Below are 13,726 nucleotides of genomic sequence, written 5' to 3'. Positions count from 1 at the left end.
AATTTTAACTGGTAATAGAACTCGTTAACAACAATATAATTATTTAAATATATTTTTCCCTAAACCTTGAAGTTATTCAATTAAAATTATTGAAAGATTTGGCACACATTTCGTTACCCGTCTATGGGGATTATTTGTTTCGCCGATGCCGATAGGCTAAGAACAAAAAACAAATTCAAGAAAACTTTCACTTGTTTTTTGCTAACTTAAGCACAGCAGGGCTAACTGCTACGTCCTTTGCTGTGACGTGACCTATAATGATAATGATAAGGATGGAGGAGAAAAAAAGAGAATCATATGGTAGATATTAACTGAAAATAATTTTAATAATATATATTTTTTAATGGCCCATACCTAAGATAATGACCAAATGTCTCCTACAATTAGCGTATTAATCCGCAAAAATTCTCCTGAAGTAAGCAGAGTAATCACTAATCATTACACGGAGTGTCCAAAGTGTCCGCCAGTATTGTCAATACAATAATGAAGAGGCCAATGAAATTATTCGCATAGGTACCTCTGTTATTGCGAATTGTTGTGGCGACATTTTATACCCGTTATTTTAAAACTTGAATTGTATTAACTGGGATCGAATATACCAAGTCCTTCATGTACCCGCACAAGAAAAAGTCGCACAGAAATTCTCTGGGCTCGAGGAGCACTCCCGCACGCTTCACCATATACTACACAATATCTAATGTATTCACAATTCGAAAATAAACGCACAATTTTCACAAAATTTTAGCTTAAATCACAAAATCAACACCCAAACACCTGCCTTTTGCAGTCGGATAAAACAAACTAAAAATGTAATCCGCTCTACCTCGGCCGCAGAGCGAAAAAACTTTATTGTAAAAACACAATGTTTTGTGCTGATTCTACAAAAACTACTGTTTCACGGTCACTGTCATTAGTTCATATAACTTAAAAATAGACAGCTTGTTAATTTATGGAGGGGTAAAATACTGAAATAAAAATTATATTTGGAAAAAAATGGTACACAACAATTTGGTTGTTCTTGACGAGATCTGTCACTGGTTAAAATGTAATAAAAACCAAATTTAGATCTTAATTAACTAAGTGACTACTAAAATCAAATGTATGTCTATGCAGTAAGTTTCAAAAACTTACAACAAAAATACAGCTTTGATTTATTGGAGAATGTAAAAAAAAAGTTACGAGTACTGCTGTGAATTGTGAAGAAACACATTGCAGATGTTTTGATGTTTTCTTAAATAATGGCTTCTGTGGCGTTTCTTCGAAGATTTAGTATTGAATGGTTCCTTTCAAAATACAATTCTTTGTTTTTTTTTTTAATGAAAAGCATTCATTAGTGCTTAACTCAAAAAAATCTTTTATTCTTAGGGACTTACTTACCTCAATAACAATTGAACAGATTTAAGTGAAACTTTGTCTTACTACTTTACTACTTTAATAAACCGCAATATTGTACGCAATGCTAATATTAATATTCAGAGAATTATGAATTTCAGTGATTGGATAATTTATTTCGTAACGTAAGACTTTTTTCAAATAAGGGTTTTTGTGCATCCCAATCTTAGTAAAATGTTTCAAACTAATGCAACTCATTTAAAATTCGAAAAGTCCTCATTGAAATAAGTTTTTTAATAATTTAATTCTGTCACAAAGTTATTGAACTAAAAAAAGTCAGCTGGATAGACTGAAGGTCTCTGTTTTTAATAAAGCAAAGAATATGACCTCTGAATCTTTTATAAAGCTGTAAAACTGATAAATGCAGCGAGAGTTATTGAGATAAGTATTTCCTCTTCTTTGTTGTTTACGAGTACGGACAGACATTCACATTTCTTTATCGCAACATCAACGGCGAAAGCCGCATGTTTCTATCTCTGCGATAAATCTTGTAAACAATTCTTTATGAAATAGCAACAATGGTGGATGCGCCGGGCGAGACTACTGCAACTTCTCGATTTAATGAATTAAATTCTAATTTCAATTCCAATTATATAATTCATTCTACAAAAGAGATGATAATCTGCCCTCTTGGAGTTGTTGAGACGAACTAAAAGATCTAAAAATGGTCAATTACTATTTGCGTCTTCTGTAATTTGAATGCAATTGTTAGTTTTCACATACTATTTAAATGACAAAGTAACTCAGATGAACATTTTCCAGGGAAACTTTCTCTATTGGGTTAATCGCCAATGAAATATCTTGGTCCTCTGCGTGTGGATTCGAGCAGTGATAAGTGATAATTTAACTCCTTCCAGTCTCCCTCTAGTAAAAAGTAGAATTCTGTCTAGAAAAGAAGATAAAATGTGAGAAATAGGTGGTTTAGAAGAGTCGATTGTGAATGCACTACCGGGTTACAAATTACAACTACTCTGATCACTGATCAGCTGTTTAAATCTAACCTCACTTTTTGCGTGTTTTTAAGAGTTTGAAAAATCTGTGTTTTTACATAAGTGGTTCATTCACAATCGACTCTTCAACGCCAACTTCGACGCCAAATTTAAAAAAACACCCTTTTATTAATTACTTACATTAATGCAACATGTGAATAAATCACATTTTTTGTTACAAAGAGGAAGTTTACACAAAGTATAGAAGAAATGTGGAATGTGGAAGAAAACAAACAAAATTTAAAAGAACTCTTACGCTACCAACCTACGTTAATTAAATCCCTGCTTCGTTAGTAAGCACACTAAGATCAACTTAGCGAATTCTTGTCGATTACTATGGAAACAACTAAATAACAGAACTGTTTGTATAAACCACCGCCTCCTAGATTCATAAGAGACGAGTCTCTTATAAATCAAGGAGGCCGTGGTATAAACCATTCACGATTATTTCAAATTCGGACTATCTATGAAAATCTGACATTTTAGTTGGCAGTATTGTGATTTGTCTTAATAAATCTATTTTAGGTTATAATTCAACCGAACACTGCTCCCAAGTTGTTACATTTTTTAAATAATTGAACGCATTAGGAACAATAATCGTAAAATTGTAATTGAAATGAAACATACATATTTGTAGGGCAGTTCTGGGTAAATTGTTATTAACTAAATTAATGACGGAATTGACAACAATGCGAATATTTAAAAACGAAACGTCATATGACAGGACCTGACGCCAATCTAACAAAAAAATATCGCGGCCTCCTGCGTGTTTAAAATAATCGTGAACGGCATATAGACTATAACTGTACTACTGCTTGAAAATATCGTGATTAATTATTAAAACGAATTAAGAATTAAACACCATGATACACCAACTTAAAAAAAAATAAAACAAAAATACACCGGTATTTTATATTTTTAAGTAAAATCGGTGGCGCAAAAAATATACGATACTGGATGGTTAGTGTTTAAAAGTTGACCTGATGGGTCTCGTTCTCCTTCTTTTGAACCTGTACCTCAATATACCATTACATCTTGGTGGTTTTCATTGTGTTTCTTCGTTATAGTCTTTCAGAAATGTGACATTTCTTATTTGAAATCTTCTTATGATGGAATCTTGTGCTCTTCCTCGATTTCTTTCTTATAAAACAGATGTAAAATTACCATATTGTTATAAATTTACGTACATAGCCTAATGTTAAAATTGCATTGCACTTGCAATGAATAGAATTATCTCGAATTGTAAAAATCATTTTGCTTTTTTATATTATTTGCAGAGGCAGAAAACCATATTTTCTCAATAAATGCTCCACAAAGAACTCTATAAAACAACATTTTTAGGTTTTATCTAACTCGTCAAATGGTCAATGATTTCCACCAATTTACCATCAATAGTTCCCGGCGCATCCACCATTTTTACTATTTAACAAAGGTTGGTTGATGGTTAATAACGCTAATGTAGCTCAACACAAAAGGAAGAATTAAAATATTTATTGTTAATCTTCCGCTTCATTTACCATTTTTGCAACTCTACAAAACAAAATAAAAAGATTCAATCTAAAGTGAGGTTAAACAATTTGGAATCTTGGAATTTTTTTTTTTTTCAAAGATAGAAGAAAGCATGATAGATATCATCTCACTCGCTTGTTTCGGTAATCTGGATTTCAAAAGGACATGCAAGATCCAGAAATTGAGGAAAACTTGAATTTCTGTTGAGAGTTGGCGAAATACATAGAATTCTGTTTGTGACATAAAATAGTATATTAAAGAACGAGTTTTATAAGGGTTGATTTGGTGCACGAGTCCCAGGTGTAGAAAACGACCCATAGGGGAGTTTTCTATGGGACGAGTGCGCCAATACCCTTATAAAACCAGTTTTTTATGTTATTTTTTAGAATTTGCACCTGTGTTCAAGAAAAACTTCTGAAAAAATTTCCAATCAAAATGAGCAAAATCTCGACAATATTATTATGCAAAAAATACTAATTTTATAATCACAATAAACTGAGAAAATGTATTTCCAATTAAAAAAGAAAAACTGTAACGAGGACATTCCCTGCAGGAGGCAAAACGTGCATAACAGTGGTTTCATCGTTTTTTTGGGTCTTTTTTGGGAGCAAGAAAAAGTGAACGGAGCAGGTGCTGAATAAAAATCTGTCTGCAATTTTAATTATTTTATTACACCAACAATCATATCGTAATATATTCATAAGTTTATATAACAAAAGTTATCCTTAATAATAGAATTTAAATAAAAAATAATAGTTCCTAAATTAACATGGAAGCATTCTGTATGATTTGTAGCGGCTAAATTAAAAAAAAATCCCACAAGCATCGTCATTATTTACAACAACTGAATTACCCTTCCAACCAAACGCTTAGTTAAAAAAAACAAATGGAAAAATATACACTGCTTTGCTCTACATTCTATCAATTCTCGCCGGTGATTATTTAAAAAACTATATAATCTGACTGATTGTGAAACAAGTGATATCTCGTATTTATTGTTCGTGATATGATAAAAGCGGCCGGAATCGATAGAACGTAGTCGGAAAAATTAGAAAGCATGATCTAAAAGCTAACGATTCATGTTTATCTTATCCTAGTACGATACAATATAAGTACATCTGTGGATTTTGTCTGAGTATTGAGGTATTACAGTAATTTTATCATCGCTTGTAGTTTGTTTTTGTTGTACTGTGTCAAGGCATCTTGTTGCATATTATGAGGGAACGGAACCAAATAATGACCGACATCCTGGGGCAGTGCAGATTAATTCTAAACCGTTTCTCATAAAGCCAACCGTTCACCATTATAATACAACACAAACTGCAAAATACTTTTTTTGATTCGTAAATTAAATGACCAGTTGAATAATTAACTAAAACGATTGACTTTATCTGTATTTTTTTTTTGTGTTTTTCATTTTCTAATTGTACAATTTAACACCACATACACTATTCTACTTCACGCCAAATTGTCATTCAGTAACAAAATCTACGATAATTCTTGTACAGACCAAATATCAATTTTAGAAAGATAAACTTTAAAATGTATATAATTTTTTTATAAAATATCTAAACTGCTACCTTTAGGTACAAATTTTAATACTGTTTAATTTATATCTCATCAATATATCATCATATAATTTAAATTTCGCACAATTACAATAATTGTTGGCATGAATAGATATGCAATAATTTTTTTATGTTTTGTTTTTAACAAACCATTGATATCGTCAACTTACTTCTACACTAATCACTACATAATTTGAATAACCGGAAAATAATCAACTGACATTCTGATGTCTCGTACATTATTATTATTATTCTTTTTGTTAATTTTAATGGCACGTTTAAAAAAATATTCTTTTTCCGAAACTAATTTTCCAATGAAAACGTCTTTGGTTCGACCGTATCACAAACAAAGGAAATAAATAATTTTAACCTAATCAGACAATTTATCTTTTTTTAGTCACAGCACTAAATATACAGTCAAATGTATGCTAACGGTTGCCGAAATGCGTAACCGTGCCTTATAATCAGATCAAAATTAGACGAACGAAAGTTCATTCAAAATTCACTCATCGTTTTATTACATATTAGGCATTCACGATCTTTTTGGAACCGAGTTGGCTATGATTTTTTCTTTTCATGTTGGACTAACTGACTCAGTGATGCAACGGATGCTATTTTTTTTCCTGTCAGTGTCTGTTCGACATTTTCTTGTCATCGCATTGCCAGATTTATTATTTTAATATTCGTAAGAAACTAAATGATTTATTAAGTGTGTAAAAATAATTTAAATTTCCGTCAAAGGAACAGTGAAAATTGCCAAAATAATTTTATTATGATAAAAAATTTCTATTAAAAGATTTAATTTAAAAAGGACAGACTAGATTTACGAAATCCGGCAACAATGTAACCTATTCAGAAAATATAACCCTAAACTGAAAACAACCTAACCTAACACAAAAAGTGTCAATTTCCTTTAGGGAATTTAGTTATCACCGAGATATTGCCAACAAAATCACTAGATGGTCATAGCCAAGTTGGTCCCAAAAAAGATCGTGAATGCCTTATAATTGATTTTTTTTTGTTACAAAGCAATAACGAAAAACTTAACAAACGTTTGACATTTCAAACTTGGCGAAATAAGTGAACTTCCAATGGAGGAGGAGCATACAGACAACCAATCTCACTTGAAACATTACAGATAATACATAACTATCGATATCATAATGTAAAAAAATGAAAACAAATGCAATAATAAAGATTGGCACATTATTTACAACAATTGAACCCTGGAAAGATATGTAAATTTGTGAAATAACTCACAGCTAACCTGTACCTAGTTCATGATCAACCAACTAACTAGTAGCACAAGTTTAAAAATTATCGTTATTAACATAAATACATACAGGTCAACACGAATTGTTTTGTTAACTTTTTTTTTTGTTTTGTTTTTGTTTTGGATAATCCACTACATCATTCACTTTTCAAAGAGAAATCACATATGAGCAAAAATCGCACCGCATATTCATCAGAATCGGGGCCCCCATGATCGGCCGAGCATCCGACGACTTACTTAGTAGTAGCAGCAGCAGACGTGGGAGATTGTGATAGATATGCGAGAGCGTGTGGGGGCCGTGGGGGTAGTAATAATCTAACGAAGTGATTATGTTTTGGGAAAGAGAATGTAACTGAATCACAGTAACACTGGGAATGTCTCGCATGTTTTGGGCAGATCACGATACACACACAGACGTACACACAGAACCATGTATGTGAAATTGACGCACGCATGTTGGGTGCTCGAGGATTGGCTGTGACGCCGCTGATATGGCTGAGATATGTCTAGGTGGTGAGGAGTGAGTCGGTGGTGGTGAGGGGATGTGGTGTGTATGTAAATATGAATATTCTTATAGAGGCGTATAAAAACTAGAGTGTTGGCTCTGTCAACGACGGCTGTAAAGATACATACTTCTGGGTGATTTGTACTTGTGGTTCGAGTTAGGCCAGCGGTAGTCGTTTCGGGGTGGCTCACTGGAGGCGCGGCGGCGGCGGCGTGCCGAGCACGCTCTTGATGGCCGTGGTTTTGAGCAGACGTTTGAGCATGCCGCTGGAGCCCCTGTGCTGCAGGCTCTTGTGCGTCGTGAGCGAGTTCTTGGTGCGGTAGCGCCTGTGGCAGAACTCGCACACGTACAGCGTGTCGGACTGCTCGTGCTTGTCCTGGAAGTGCCGCTTGAGCGAGTAGTAGCAGCTGAAGGTGCGCCGGCAGTAGGGGCACTCCTGGGGCTCGTTGATGCCTCCCGACGTCGGCGGCGGCATCCGCACCGTGCCTGCAACAGCCAGGGTACAGACAGGGCTCGAGGCGGGGCCCCGGCCCCGGCGGCGGCGGCATGCAGGCTCGCAAGCGGCAGCACAACTCATTACTACACAGACAGCGGCAGCGCAAGCGGGGGGGGCTATGCTGTGTACCTGGGAGGGTGGTGGTGGTGGTGGTGTTGGTGGCCGGACGGCGGCACAGCGGGGCGTGCGGTGGCTAAAAGAACTTAATGTCGATGTCCCCCGGCCGCGACTTGTGGTATGTATAGATGTGCGTCATCAGCGAGTTCCGGGAGCAGTACACGCGCTCGCAGATGACGCAGCGGTACTCTTCCTGCCGCTCGGCGTGCTTGTCGGCGATGTGCCGCTTCAGGGACGCCTTTGAACACAGCACCTTACCGCACAGCTGGCACGTGAACACCTTCTTGGGCGACGCCCCTGCAACAGCAAAACCAAGCTCGCTCTGGTCTGGTCCGCGCGTGTTGCCACCAGCAGACACGTCTCTAGTTTTATTATTTATCTAGGCCTCTACGACGGCCCCTCGTCATCGTAATATCATCGTATCATTATCATCTATCGCGATCTGCCCACGCGAACTCAGTATTACTGCTCGCAGCCACAACACACACACGCATCATCATCTACATCTAGCTGTCTGTCTGCGCCGCGCCCCCGCATCCTCATCTACACCTCTGTCCATCCACGACCCCGCTGCCCCGACGAATTACTCTGACATAGACAAGACGGACGAAGCGTGCGGACGAAGGTGGCGCGGCGGGGTCACGTCATGACAAAAAGTCTCCTGGTGGCAACACTCTCGTGTTGGGAGGGTTTCTTTGGTCAACACAAACATATAAGGGGGATCGAGGCATCTCTAAACAAGCAAAATAAAACCCAAGCTGCTTTTGCAAATTGTAAAAATATATTTAAACATAAATAAAGGTTATACAACAGTACATAAAATATGATAAATATTGCATCAAACAACATGAACATGCGTAAATGCAAAAAAAAAATGAAAAAAAAATGTTTTACTACACAGGACCAATTTAAAAACGTTACAATATAATTCAGGGGTTGCCAATCTTTCTTACCAAAAGAAAAAATCAGTCAAAAGTATATCATCAGTCTTAAAAAATACCGCAAATAAACTAATTTCAGTCTTTTAAAAAACTTAAGTCCTGTCTCTCAGTACAACAATAAATTTATTAAAATACAAACTACGCTCCGCGACAGCCAGAGCATAAATAATAATAATAATAATAAAAAAAGTTAATAGATAAATAAACATATATTATTCTATTATATATTTTTTTTAAATATGTATATAAATGGAAGAATTCCCTTTCACCGATTATAATATAAAAAGGCTTTGATTCATCAATGAACAACTTTTCTCATTACTGCATTTCCTCGTTACAGTTACGAAATAAACTTTAGAATTACGTCAACAAAAAAAATATATAAATATCACAGAGCCAAAACATATGACCGAAATGTAACGGGGCACACAAATAATTCAGTAACAAGTCACAAAAATAATGGAGACTACTCGAATTTACTAACGCCGCCCCCAATAATTAATTATTTGCACATAGTTGCCAGACCGATCTCCATTATTTCAGTCGATATTAAGTAAAAAAAGAAAAAAAAAATTATAGAAGTATAGCGAGATACTAGTGGTTATTATTACAGAAAAATGTGTCTAATGTTAATTAATTAATTATTAAGTATGCTATTATATGCACTCGATGGACAGCTTGACGGAACAAGACTTGTAATGCAGCGGGGGCTTAACATTGGTGATGACTGTCTTTTTGTATTTTTGATAGAGTTATCTAAGTGAGAATTTTTTATCCGACCTCATTTTTGTCTGCGATGGTAAATACTGCGATGATTGTTTAGCGAATTGAGCGTCCGAAACACTTTGTGACAGAGATTACACACGGCGTTGTTGAGTGGCTGAAGATGTTGTTGTTCCTTGTGCCTTTTCAGTGTGAGTTTGGTGCTGAGCAGCTTCCCGCAGACGTCACAGCGATGGGTGGCACTCAGTGGAAGTGGAAGACTCAACCTTCTAGCTGCCACCGAGAACAACACAACACCGAATTAGGCCCCCGCTCAAAAGTCAAGCAAGTCTTATTATTTACTATTAACGAGTTAAAACCCTAATTTTGTTCAAATTTCATCTCTCTCTGATCAAGCATTTATACAGGGGTGTGAGAAAAGCAAGCTGTTCACTTTTCCAGGAGATTGCGGTGGGGGGGACGGTTCAAGGTTGGAACAACTCTGGACACACAACTTTAGACAACGACACATTCCTCTCGAGACGTTGTTTCTCCCTTGAACCGCCCCGGCACGGCCTCGCCGCTCTTTGAGTCATGTTATTAAAGGTCAAACAATTTGTACGTCGTCTCAAAAATAAAGTGTCAAGTTATGAACGAACAAGTCTTTTCGTGTTCATAGATAGAACGAGTGCGGCGCCATCATATCCTCCGTTTTGATATTTTTAACGTTCCTATGGTAAATGCTCTTGTGATTTCTGAGTGAGTTAAGACTGCTGTATACTCTCTTGCAAATGTTGCAGACTGGTTCCCGGGAGGGGCGCATGTGCACATTCTGTATGTGCCTCTTCAGTCTCGTCAGGGAGGACAGACTTTTGTTGCAGGGTTGACATCGGAACTCGTCCACACCACCTGGCGGCAGAAAAGGGGCCCCATTAGCCTCTCTCAGCCGCTCTCAAAGCTTATATACACGCGCTCAGCTACTTTTCTAATCTAAGTGTTCCGGGCGTGGACCCGCTCGACACACTCTCTCGCTCGAAGGATCGCTGATCGCGGGCGCGTCCGCCATTTTCGCACCGCCCCCGAAGCGCCATCGCCTGCCGGAGCGACCGAGAACCGCGAACTTTCACGATATGGCGTCATCTGGTGCCAGTAACACAGAGTGAACGGGGAACGTGTCGGCTTTTGGAATGTCGTCTGTGCAAAGAAAGGCCGCTCAAGAAATGGAAGGCTTCAAAAAAGCACAAACTAAAACTTTACTACTACTAGAATTACTAACAAAAATTAACTGTAATCGCAAGTAAATCGCTGAATATGATAGCCCATAATAAATACAAATTCGATAACGTAAAAATAAGAAGACATTATGTAAAAAATTATTTAAACCATCATCTCTTAGCGCAAGTTAAGTTCATCAATAAAAATATAATCGTGCCCAATTATGCTTTACAAATTACTACATAATTTGTTAAAAAATTTGAAGCTGTTAAATAATTTCACTTCAATCAAGTTTGTAGCAAACAAAAAATTTATTTTTTTTTAATTACTTCAACTGTTCATAATCATGGCCATGGCTCCAGTGTAATACAAAGTGTCTTTAAAAGAACGCATATCAAGAGTCCTGTGGAATTGTGTCAAATGTCAAATTATTTAATCTTAGCGTCAGTTATGAGTTCGACGTCTTAGTTGTTTTGCTTGTGATTTCCTTCAGTTTTTCTATATTCATTAATTAATTTTCATCTTACAACAGTCTTTTTTAAAAACCTGCCGTTAATGGGCTTAACCTCTGTTTTTCTATTTGGTACCACAATATGCTCCAGAGCGGCAAAAATCAAATATATTCGAATTCCACAGGACTCTTGATGTACGTTCTTTTAGAGACACTGTATTATTTCAATTAATTTTGTTCCACTATAATTTGGGTTTGATTTAATCAATAAAAAACATAATGACAATTAATAATCACACGACATCTCGTAAGTCAAGACCGTCTGACAACAGATCATTTGTCATTATGACAAACAATGACACTGACAACACTGACTATACGATCCATTACAAAAAACAAAATTTGCTTGGTAATTTTATGGAGAAAAAAATTGGGAAAAGATCAATTTTTTCACAGACAGATTACCAGAGAAATATGTATTGTGCAGTTGATAAGTTGACAGAATGGAAAACACCAGCAAAAACGACTTTCAGAATCAAATTAATCCATCGTTAAATAGATAAACGAATAAAAAACCTAAATATTATTCTAATAAAATTCGTAATAAAATAAATAAGAAATGAATTGTTTGTGGGTGGTTGACCAGTCTTTGACGTTATACAGGGTGTGTCAAAATTCTCGAATTCCGAATTCAGAACGTGGTAGGGAAGGACCCAGTGGAGCTCGAAAAATTCGCTCTTCCTGAAGAAGATAGAAGCACTTTAATTTTGTTCAATACATAGCAGCCTTCATATCCACAGTGACAAAATACTATTCTAGCTACGTTGCCGTTCCATTTTTAAGAAAAATTACAAAAATTGAAGATTTTTTTTACTCCAAAGTACTGAACTTTTCAGCCTGCATTTGAACAAAACGCACTTCAAAAAGTGCACCTTCAGACCAATGTATCTTTGTGGGGGGAGTCCCGATTTTTTTTTAATTTCCATATTTGGACTACTGAAGTGATCCCCTACAACGCTCTGAATTTGGAATTCGCGAATTTTGAGACACCCTGTATAGCTTTTTTAAATTCTAAGAAATGTCAACTAAAATTAGATTGTGCAATATATTTCTATTATTTGTTGCAAATCAATTATGAACAAGTTAATTGTTCCATAGAACAAATTTAAGAAGCTCAAAATGCTCTAACTGCTCCTAATTAAAACGCTTAGATGTCGTCCAAGTGGGCATTTCTCAGAGTTTATAAAATACCGTATTATTTATTGTATTCACATTCATGATAAATGTGGATCAGGGGTGGCTGTGATTTATTTTTATCATGTTGGATAAAGTGACTTTATTTTATATTTTTTTCTACTAGAGTTTGGAAAATTAACATATTTGAATAGTAATTTGAGTTACGAAAAGTGGAATGTTTTCTAACAAATGTGAAATAGCTATTTATGTAACCAGTTAGGAAATGCGTTATTTTGTGTAACGAGTGGAATATTTGCGGGACGAGCGCAGCGAGATCCCGCAAAATCACACGAGTTACACAAAATTGCATTTCCTAATGTGTTACATACAAGATTTTTTCTAATTTTGACAAAAAAAAAGTTTCTTCAAAAGTTAAACGAAGTAATAAATTTCATTAATAATAAATTATTATCGTGTTAAAATATCAAGTAGGTAAGTAGGCACGGTTATTTTGCTTAAAAACAAAAAATATAACAGTGTCAAATTGATGATACAATAAATTTTTCCTAACCAGTTAGGAAAGATTTTTTCTCCCTACCGGTTAGAAATGTAGGCTGTGGATACCTCATTTGAGGTGAGAAAATTCAACTTTCTCGCTAAGGTAAGAAAGTTAATCATGAAATGTTTATGGTAAAACTGTACCAAAATACAAATGTCAAAAGTGTCAAAAGTGAAATAAGTTATTGATAAATGAAAGCCAATTCAATGAAGTAAGTTGGTAGGTCAATCATATAATCTGGAAAATAAACAGATAAGCTAGGTAGGTAGATTACTTTACCCTGTTTATATCAAATTTTCGAACAAACCTCAAATCTTCAAATGCGATGACAAGTTAATTAAACAAATAACACAGCCTACTATGCAATTCTCAAAATTTTCGTTTTAATCACAAATATAACCATCTTTTTTGACTTTTTTCAACAAAGTTGTGCCGGTAGGGAAAAAAATTGTATTCAAACCTTGTTAAGAAAGTGTCCTTGCAGACCTTAGGCACTTACAAACCTCGTCTACGACTCGGTTTATAATCTTTGCCTGCGGTCTGCAAGAAACCACTTTCTTACCTTGGTTTGAAATATACTATACTTTTCGTAACCAGTTACGAAAAGTGTGACGTTTCCAAACGTCAATTAATTTTGAAAAGTGTCACTTTATATGTCAAAATTAGAAAAATAATATTTCAACACTAAAAGTTAAATTTTGATCGTTTCCTGAGATACGTAATTTGAAATCTGTCAAAAGTACCTAACCTCAAAATTTACAACTAATTAATGTTTTTTACCGACTTTCCTTAAACCAACACGAAAACCGTTGTTCAATATTCGTGCGTTGTTA

General features: G+C 35.6%; 1 protein-coding gene across 15 annotated transcripts in view; it reads right to left on the bottom strand.

Moving 5' to 3' along the window:
- Positions 1 to 2,064: 2,064 nt before the first annotated feature.
- Positions 2,065 to 13,726, bottom strand: part of br (broad-complex core protein) — a 38,701-nt gene continuing 27,039 nt past the window's right edge. For 7 of the 15 annotated variants that reach the window (XM_069059026.1, XM_069059029.1, XM_069059027.1 and 4 more), the window contains one exon: positions 4,541 to 7,722. In XM_069059026.1, the coding sequence (XP_068915127.1) occupies positions 7,424 to 7,722 (299 nt within the window). In that variant the 3' untranslated portion in view covers positions 4,541 to 7,423. Of the gene's footprint in view, positions 2,279 to 4,540; positions 7,723 to 7,861; positions 8,147 to 8,608; positions 10,402 to 13,726 lie in introns of those variants that run through there. The other 8 variants (XR_011162148.1, XR_011162149.1, XM_069059038.1 and 5 more) reach the window with 4 other exon arrangements.

The sequence above is a fragment of the Tenebrio molitor genome, chromosome 9 (genome assembly GCF_963966145.1).
Source record: "Tenebrio molitor chromosome 9, icTenMoli1.1, whole genome shotgun sequence".
Lineage (NCBI taxonomy): Eukaryota > Metazoa > Arthropoda > Insecta > Coleoptera > Tenebrionidae > Tenebrio > Tenebrio molitor.
Note: the sequence above shows the minus strand (reverse complement) of the source record. Positions and strands in the feature narration are given on the sequence as shown.